Below are 10,257 nucleotides of genomic sequence, written 5' to 3'. Positions count from 1 at the left end.
ATCCGATGTATATTTGACAGTTTGCGGTTATTAAAATAGAAAAGCACTAAAGGTTTTTCAGGTAGAGTGTTTTCAGCTTGTTTATTTTCATATAAAAATACGGCATGCAGTTGCATCTAACAATGGTATAAACATCATTCAATGTAAATTGTGATAATTGTAATTAATAATCGCAATTACAATTTCAAGGGAATAATCGACAATTAGGATTTTTGTTATAATCGTGCAGCCCTATTTTAACGTTTTTAATATTTAGTTGATTTATTGCCAATTTTCTATATTTTACATTTAGATTGCCTACACAATTATCTAACATGGACAAGTAATAATTTAATAACATTATTAAATGTAATCTTCAGCAAATTTAACATTTTTGATGCCTAAATTCATTTGTAGTATTTTTAATTGTTCAGTTTTAGGGTTTTATTACCAGTTCTTTTAGACTGAATAGTATAGAATTTTATAATCATCAACTATCAGCCATCACATGAAAATAAATGTTGTTTTGGCGGTGTCTGCTGGATTATTAACATTGGTGGCTAGTTCACGCTCATTCGCCTCTAGTCTTCTCCGCGGTTGCAGCTCTTAATTCTCATTCGTCCATGCGTTTAGCCACATGACACACGACCATCAACGATGTTTGGCATTTGATGACGTTAAACCTGATATAAACCTAAATGCGCCATATTTAAATGTCAACACAAATGTCTCTTTAAAGGAATATCTCCTTTTGTGTTCTACGGAAGAAAGCGATACGAGTTTGAATTAGGCTTGCCGCGATAGACGGTGTTGACGGTGATACTGGTAAAAGAGGAGAAATTCAAACGAACTAAAAACGAACAATTGCTTTACGCCGAATTGCCGCTATTTCAAAGTGAAAGTAAAATGCGCACGCCGCTTTTACAAGCTATTTAAAAGCGAAGGAAAGCGAGGAAAAGAGGGAACGCCCCGCCCCCGCGGTGATACCGGTATTACCGGTGTTGTCACACGTCAATTAACCGGTGGGAAAATTTCCTCACCGTCACAACCCTAATTTGAATGACAGTTGGCGACAAAATGAGAGTTTTGGTGTTTGCGTGAACTGTCCCTTGATTCTTTTTCATTAAGCTCATCATTGAAACCCGCCCCGAGAGGTGGTCTTAGCTTTTGGCATCCTTTTCTCCCAGTTTTTCTACTCCATCTCACCCTTTCTCTGTTTTCCTGTCGCTCAGCCTGCGCTCGTAGCGGAAGTGCTCTAATTTGAGACCGATTTCTCCTCAGATCTTTGGAGCCTGAGGGAGGAACTGAGGAAACCGGATTGTTGATTCACTGCAGCATCAGCCCAGTCTGTTTTTCTCCACTTCCCACTCCTCCACTTATAAAGCTGATGGAAAACACCAGCAGATAATGTCGCTTTGTGAGAGGGACAAACTCGCAGCTTTAGTTCAGATGCTAGCGTCCTCTCACACAAGACGAGTACAGGAAGTGCTGATGGCTTTCTGGAGAGTTCCTGACTTAAACACACAGCAGGCTGATGGTGCTGCATACGTGGATGGGCTGTGACCCCCGTTTGACTCCCTGAGGAGCTCGCGACGGACCTGCGCTAGCCAAACAAGCACAGATGTGCAACAGAGGCTGTTTATACCAGCGTGTCGTCAGAAATGAGTGTCAGTGCTTATAACGGTGAATCTAATTAAATGGTTCACCTCACAATCAAAATAAATAAATAAATTATATTTTGTAGAATTTTTGTATACTTATCATTACTGTAATACAGTATTGAAAATCATATAAATCAGAAAATGTATATATAAATACATTTTAAATGATGCTAAACATTTAGCAAATCTCAAAATTAATATAAATACATTTTATAAAAGGGTCAAAGACGTAAGGATGTCCGCATCAAAAGAAATTTACAAAAGTGATTATATGTCCATAGAAAGCACATTAAACATAAGTAAAGTGTCTACTTTTAAGTCTTTGGAGAATAAAATGTTCAAATTTGGTTGAAATAATGTTACGTTGTCATTCAGTGTAACACAATATTTATGTAAAAATTCAAACAACATGCTTATTCTGATGTGCACATACTAAAATATATAAAAGAATAAGGGAGCATATTAAATTTTATTGTTTTAAATGAGTAACAATTCTTACTGACAAAAGGGCAAAACCTAGGATAGTGGCAAATTAAAAAAAAATTAAAATTACAACTAATTAGTATTGGGGGTGAAAGTAATTAGTCTTTTAATGTCATAAATTGATTTTTGTTGTAAATATGCCTGACAAGATTGTTACACTGAATGACATTTTAGTGGGTCTCTTCTGTAAATCAGGGGAATGTATGAATCAAAAGAAATTTACAAAAGTGATTTTATGTCCATAGAAAGCACATTAAACATAAGTAAAGTGTCTACTTTTAAGTCTTTGGAGAATAAAATGTTCAAATTTGGTTGAAATAATGTTACGTTGTCATTCAGTGTAACACAATATTTATGTAAAAATTCAAACAACATGCTTATTCTGACGTGTACATATTAAAATATATAAAAGAATAAGGGAGCATATTAAATTTGATTGTGTTTTAAATTAGTTAAAATTCTTACTGACAAATGGGCAAAACCTAGGATAGTGGCAAATTAAAAAAAAATTAAAATTACAACTAATTAGTATTGGGGGTGAAAGTAATTAGTCTTTTAATGTCATAAATTGATTTTTGTTGTAAATATGCCTGACAAGATTGTTGCACTGAATGACATTTTAGTGGGTGTCTTCTGTAAATCAGGGAAAAATGTATGATATTTATTTTTTGCTCTGAAAAACAAAAACAAAATTGCGATTAAATTAAACAGAAAACTTTTTAAATTTTTTTGGGAAAAACAACAACGAATTAAAGCAGTATTACACTTATTGTTTTTATGCTTAAACCCTTTTTTGTCTTTGACCCATAAATAAGCAACAATACATTTGAATAAGAAACAATACATTTTAGTTTTTAATGTTGTATTTCTAATTTATTTAGACAGTAGTATAGAATTTCAGATTTGTTTGGCTTTTTTATTTTATGACAATGTCATTAATAAAGAAAATTGACTGAAAAAAAAACAGATAAAACTAACTAAAATTATTTTTAATACTTTTATACACACACACACACACATACATAATTTTTATATATAATATATAATATAATTTTTAATGTCATCAAACTTTAACTAAAATAGCCATTATTATTTTTGTTTATTGTTGGGTTGAAATATGACTCCTGGTATTTCTTTGAATTTCCCCCTATTATTGCTGAATCTGTCTTTGCATTATCTAGTTTTTTTAAGCTGATATTGAGCATCTGCGGGTTTCATTTAGGGGAGTTAAAATGATTTTCGAGGTCTGTTCATTGCAGATTGTTTTTAATTAGTTTGTGCATCGAGCGAGCATGTGATGTGCTCACAGTCTTGAGCAGTTGAAGAGGGCTCTGTGGTTTACAGTCACTGTCATTGGAGGCCTTTTGATGTCTCGATTTTTTTAGTTGAAAGAATGTCTTGTTTTCCGCTCGGCTTTAAGCCCAGTTTTTTACAATAGAAGTGCAAGTGATTTTTCTTTCCTGTTTTTACAGTTTTGCTTGCATCTCCTTCATTCATACACTTGGGCACATTGTGCAAAATCTAAAAAAAAATTCAGATGAGACAATATATCTAGCTGCGTTTTCTCATTCTTGTATGATTTTTGTAGGCAACTGTACGCCAGCTGTCATGTGGACATGTACCATATGACAAATATTCTTTATTAAAGGAACACTCTACTATTTTTGAAAATAGGCTCATTTTCCAACTCCCCTAGAGTTAAACAGTTGAGTTTTACCGTTTTCGAATCCATTCAGCCGATCTCCGGGTCTGGCGGTAGCACTTTTAGCTGTAGCTTAGCATAGATCATTGAATCTGATTAGACCATTAGCATCTCGCTCAAAAATGACCAAAAAGTTTCTATATTTTTCCTATTTAAAACATGACTCTTCTGTAGTTACATCGTGTACTAAGTCCGACAGAAAATGATATTTCGCAGCGCCTGAAAATAGGCTAACTTCCGTCAACATAACCAACGTGACCACCTGCTTGCACAGGGAGCGTGCTGGGGACTATTTTCTGGCGCTGCTTAATATCATTGCGCCTGCTGCAACCATGGTAGCAAAGTTCCTTGATTATTACGCCGGAAGTACACGATGTAACTACAGAAGAGTCAAGTTTTAAATAGGAAAAATATCGAAACTCTTTTGAACGAGATGCTAACGGTCTAATCAGATTCAATGATCTATGCTAAGCTACAGCTAAAAGTGCTACCGCCAGACCCGGAGATCGGCTGAATGGATTCGAAAACGGTAAAACTCAACTGTTTAACTCTAGGGGAGTTGGAAAATTAGCCTATTTTCAAAAATAGTGGTGTTCCTTTTAGTACATTTAAGCAACTTGTAAACACCGTGGTGTATGAATATGGTCATCATTCAGTACCATTATGTATATTTAAATATTAATCATCTGAAACAATACATTGTCCACGATACTACCACAACACCACTTTAAAAAAAATTTTTTTTTTTACAAGACTTAGGTTGTTTGTTTGTCACACTTTCATGTCATTCATTTACCTTGCATAAAATCCACCTATTCATAACCATAGGTTGCTTTTAAATGGAGTACAGCCTTATATTGGAGAACAATATGATGAACTCACCATAGGAAACAACTAATCTAAGTCAGCTCATGTTGCACTCAGAGGAAAGACTTGAAAATGGAAGGGAAGTGGATGTAGTGTGTTGGGCGGGTGGAATATAACTTTAGATGGAACTCTGTTGGGTTTTACAAGTTGTAATGGTTGCCAGTTAGTTGCAAATGACAGCTTTTGGTCAAACTTGATTTAAAAGTTAATGTTTAAAAGCCATACAAAGCATGCAGCTTCCTTCCTGAGCAACTTGCATAGGAATCCAGGAAAATTCCTAATTTTGTATTCAGGAAATGCACCATGGCTCAATACAATGTGTTTTGTTCTTTCAGCAGCACATCCATGGATTCATAGAGAATATCAGAGACTTGGGGTGGGCCAAAACCTCTTTGCATTATGGTGGCAAATTTTGACAAGCATAATTAACATTTTCTTCAACACATGCACAGATCTGTTTTTAAAAAGTACAATTTCAAGTGTTAAAAAAGCGTATACTTAAGTGGGATACACCCGCCATGTGTGATCCAACCTGTTTGCGAAATTGTGTGTTTGCGCTGATGTGGTTGGTTACTGTCTAGAAGTGTTAGTTAAGAGAATTGAAAATAAACTTGTGTAAACTGCCCATGTCAGCTCCCTAGAGACCATGTAGACTGACTAATCCGATGACTGAGTGGGTGGATTACTTTCCCTGTCTCGTGAAACAACATCAGTCGTATCACGCTCAAGAAAACCACCACGACCACTGGTCTGAACATTCACACACCCAACATCAGTTGCATTTTTTAACAAGTGACAACTTGAAATTTGCCTTTGAAATCCTTGTATATTTGAACCTGCATTTAAGTCCAGATTTGCATTTATTCACACTTCTTCATTCAAATTTTTTCATGAATTAGATTAATGAATTAGATCACTTGAAAGTGAACATTGTCATTTACTCACCCTTATGTCTTTCCAAACTGTATGACTTTCTTCTGGATAAATTAAGAATTGTTCTATTCACTCTTTTCGATAGTTAAGCTTTCAAATCACAAAAACACTATAAAAATACAATAAAAACAATCCAAACAACTTTTTCACTTATATTCCAGGTCTTACGAAGCCGTTCGATAGGTTTGCATGATGAGACTCATTAGATGTTCTTTTTGATGTTACTGAAAATGTAGCAATGCGCTAACTTCTTTTTATTTGATCTGTTTATAAAACCTTTCTGAATGATTCTGTCATAAATCATACTGATCTGGTTCTCATCAGCTCGCTGACCTAATGATATGGTCACGACAGCTCATAGGAAGGGAATGGCATGAGAGTGAATAAACTGTAACAGAATTTTCATTTTTGGGTGAACTCTCCCCTTAAGAAAAGCCTTTTGAATTTGTAGACGAGTTGAACTCATGCTGTCAGAAGATTCACACACCCGTGGTTACATGCACCAACACGTTCACGCATGGGGCACTAAATGCTCCAGTTAGTATCGCTCGTACACTTCACATTCACTTCCTGCTCACATTGACCATGCAAATGTCAATCCCCCTTAATCGGACATAGCTTGGAGGCCAGAGGCAAATACGTCTTGGTTTGGGATTTCATACATTTGTAATGCAAATCAGGCAGTAGAGGTATCCGCAAGCACAGAGTAAATTCTTCTGGCCTCGAGCTTTGATAAGCATCTCTCTCAATGCAGAAAGAGCCATTGGAAAAGCTTTGTTCTCACTCTGTTAACCTTTAACCCCTGAGCAAGCATGAAGTAAATTGGGTGATTTCCTTTTAGATTAGGTAAGAGTGGTTTCAAGGTTTCACCTGCTTTTTGGGTGAGAAGTTTTGTTAAATCACATCTGGTAAGTATTATTCTTGAACCGTGCCTACAGGTATATTAATTTGAAATATAAAGGCTGAGTTTGCCTACTTCCATGTTGAAAACAGGGTAAACCAGCTTAAAGTAATTTGGTGTGGTTTGGTTTCCCCTGGTGAGAATGGTTTAGTCTGATGGTTTTAGTGGGGGTTGGCTTACTTTGAGCAAACCATCTTAGACAAGCAAACAAACAACCTTGGGCTAGTTTAAGCTGTTTTTTAGCAGAGATACTATTGTAATACCATGGTATTCTATAAATTACCATGGTACTACCATCCAGTACCATAATTTTGTTGCTGTGCTTTTTTTGTAAAGTGTGTAAAGAGAAAGAGTGTTTATCTGTCCTTGGCCTTTGGATTGGGCCGGTACAAACTTCACTGCCAAGTGGACATTCCTGCACGGTAACACTATTCACAAACCTTTGCAAAACCCGCCAACATGGTCAGATATTCTCCATTAATCCTCTAGACCGGCCCACTTGGCTTGACCTAATGTGGTCAGACGAGCCGGAATCCTCGACAGTATCCATGAACCTAACCCAACACTCCCTCGCTCATTCCTTCCTCATGGAGGAGGACGAAGGGTGTGGTGATCATTCCAGTGTCTCTTTGCAGTTAATTGTACTTTTCTCTGAATAACAGAACTAGACCACACAGCTGTGCGAGACAGGTGACAAATGATAAAGAACCTTTCTTAGAGTAAACGTGCACCCTTGTATCATGGTGGCTATATTTTTTGCATCGTCACAAAGCAAGCATTTCTTTTTGTTTGCAGAATTGTTCTGTTGCTCTTACATGCTTGTTCACATGGGAATAATTGAATCATCTCCATGAAGGCAAAAATACACAGCTTGTCATATGATCTATGAGTGGTAAAAAGTGGTGAGAACATGATTAGTTGGTTGTAATTGGGTGGTTTTGAAACTGGACCAGCGCCCGTGTTTACTAAGAGAGGACACATTGCTCAAGCAGGCGGGAGCTGATAGCTACTGTGTACCCCTGTCAGTATGAAAACACAAGCCTGACTGCACTGTAACATGTGTTTGGACAAGTTCTCCTTTCACTCGTGCCCTGCCTGTTGGTGCCTGTATCAAAATACAATGCTCACAGATAATTTCAAAAAGAATGGAATGAATGCAGGGTGCGGGGTGATGAAATTACCCCCTGAAGAGACTGTCTCAACACATTTTTCATTTCTGAATATGGCTTTCCATTGACAGATGCCTTTAGTTAAATGTGTTTTTTTTGTAGTGGACAGTAGATATGAGCTTTTTCTCAATATAAAAAAGAACTGATAAAAACCATTTGAAGGTGTCAGGTGTATGCAGAAGCAGTGAGTGAGTGAGTAAGAAAAGTGACACGTGGCCAAGTATTGTGTTCCATACTCTGAATTTGTGCTTTGCATTTAACCCATCCAAGTGCACCCACACAGTAGTGAACAGTAGTGCACACACTGGAGTAGTGGGCAGCCACTTTTGCTGCAGCGCCCAGGGTGAAATTGGGGGTTCAGTACCTTGTTCAAGGGTACCTCATTTGGCGCTGTTCATTCACTCCCTCCTAACCTACAATTCCTGCCATTACCAAGACTCGAACCTGGGACTTTCAGGTTACAAGCACGACTTTATAACCATTAGGCCATGACTGCCCCCTTGAAACGAAGACTGTTCACAAAGTTGAGCAGCAAAATTACGTTGCCTTGTACCTTGTATTTGCCACTTTCTAAAGCAGTATCTTATGTATTCTTCTTGAAGGCAATCCTAGAATGCAGCAACAAGCTCTCTGAAAAGGTGATTTGTTAACAAATAAGGTGGACTTAATGAAACATTGCAGTCCCCTAGTTGCTACATTGCTTTAGTTTCAATGAAGTTGAACTCTGCTCAATTTTGTTGCGTTGCCAATTTTCTTGGGCGTCCACACTGACTGCAGTTTTCATCTGCAATGCCACAAGTACAAGTAGTTGACTACAAAGAAGGGACACAAATTGTGTATTTGGGAAAACCTGAATGGCTGTTCTTTCTTTATGTATGCAGGAATTGGCAAGGTGAAACGGAAGACAGGCATGCGTGAAACGGCCTCCAACGCGGACTCTGACTTCTACCCGGACAATGGCGAACGTCTGTATGACCTAAACCTTCCTGCGCTAGTCAAATTCAGCTACATGGCCGAGCGGGAAGATGAGTTGACGTTGGTTAAGGGCACAAGGGTCATTGTCATGGAGAAGTGCAGTGATGGCTGGTGGAGAGGGAGCTACAATGGCCATTCGGGATGGTTTCCATCCAACTACGTGACGGAGGATGCAGATGGATCGGCAAGCAACGACTCTGCCGGCTTGTCGGAGAAATTGGCTGCTGATGCTCACAGTGCAAATGGCAACCGGGTGCTGCACACAGTACAGGCACTCTACCCGTTCAGCTCGGGCAACGATGAAGAGCTGATCTTTGAGAAGGGGGAGGTTATGGATGTTGTGGAGAAACCAGAGAATGACCCTGAGTGGTGGAAGTGTCGCAAAGCCGACGGGCAGATGGGACTTGTGCCGAAGAACTACGTGACTGTTCTGCAGGAGTTGCACAACTCAGCCAGCATGGCCGGGCCGCCCACACCTGACTGTGACTACATTGAGCCTTCATCCAGTGGACGCTTCGCTGGCAAGCAGTGGTACTACGGGAAGGTGACGCGTCATCAGGCAGAGGTGGCACTCAACCAGAGGGGCACAGAGGGAGACTTTCTTATCCGGGACAGTGAGTCCTCAGTAAGTAGACAGAAACGTTCCTCCTTGTATTCTGATAAATATGCTAAGAATTAGTGATTGACCGATATTGATATTTTATAACCGATACCAATTATTTGCATGTTTATGTGCCCAATAACCGATATGCAGAACCGATATTTATTTACTGTTATAAAGTAAATAAATGACTGAGTAAAGTAAGTCCATGCTTCACTTTGGTTTTTCTTCCTTTCAGTCATCTTAAAAAAAAAAAGTGTTGAAAATTAGCAGTCTTTCATGTTAAAATTAATCTTCATACTACAACAATAAAAAAACATTTTATTTAAAGCATCAGCAGCAACACTAATATTAACAATAAGCAAAATAAATGTAGACGGTCTAATGTTTTCAAATGGAGAAAATAAATAAAGGAAAGGAGTCATATCCAACTTCATTTTAAACTACAGTTTTAGTAGGTTTATAAGCTGTTTAATAGCTACAGAGTCAAGAATAATTCACTGGATAATGTTAATTCACTAAATAATATTCTCTGGAATATTGAAATATAACAAAAAAAACATCGTATTTTATTGCATTGCTCAACTGGCATGTTATATAAAAATTACTAATAATGTTTTTGTCGTTCTAGATTATGAAATGCCTGCTGACAGTGCAGTTTACCTACGCATTTACACAGAACTATACTCAAACTGCGATCGCTCGCGGAGATAATAAATAATTAATTTCCACAGAGTTGTATCCATTTAGATATTTATTAGCGAAATAATGGTTATATAGTAAATGTTAATACAATTTAGGGTGTTTTAAACAAGTGAATCTTGTTAAAAGTTACATGCGGTGGCCATGCTGAGCATAGACAACAGACAGAGAATTAAATTTAGCGTTTTTATTTCCAACATGCGCTCATTCATGGCTGTATTTAACTCATGCAAAGTTACATCTTTATTGGGAGAGGACTTGACAGATTATTTTACGTGACTCCG

At 37.6% G+C, this 10,257-nt stretch overlaps 1 protein-coding gene across 4 annotated transcripts in view; it reads left to right on the top strand.

Annotated features, from left to right (window-relative positions):
- LOC107713805 (cytoplasmic protein NCK1-like) overlaps positions 1-10,257 on the top strand; it is a 48,650-nt gene that overhangs the window by 35,455 nt on the left and 2,938 nt on the right. For 3 of the 4 annotated variants that reach the window (XM_016519428.1, XM_016519422.1, XM_016519436.1), the window contains one exon: positions 8,577-9,295. In XM_016519428.1, coding sequence (XP_016374914.1) covers positions 8,577-9,295 — 719 coding nt within the window. Of the gene's footprint in view, positions 1-1,260; positions 1,663-8,576; positions 9,296-10,257 lie in introns of all 4 variants that reach the window. The other variant, XM_016519445.1, reaches the window with a different exon arrangement.

The sequence above is a fragment of the Sinocyclocheilus rhinocerous genome, unplaced genomic scaffold (genome assembly GCF_001515625.1).
Source record: "Sinocyclocheilus rhinocerous isolate Xijiao unplaced genomic scaffold, SAMN03320098_v1.1 scaffold642, whole genome shotgun sequence".
NCBI classification, from domain to species: Eukaryota; Metazoa; Chordata; class Actinopteri; order Cypriniformes; family Cyprinidae; genus Sinocyclocheilus; species Sinocyclocheilus rhinocerous.
The sequence above is the reverse complement of the archived record's forward strand: the minus strand, read 5'-3'. Positions and strand labels throughout refer to the sequence as shown.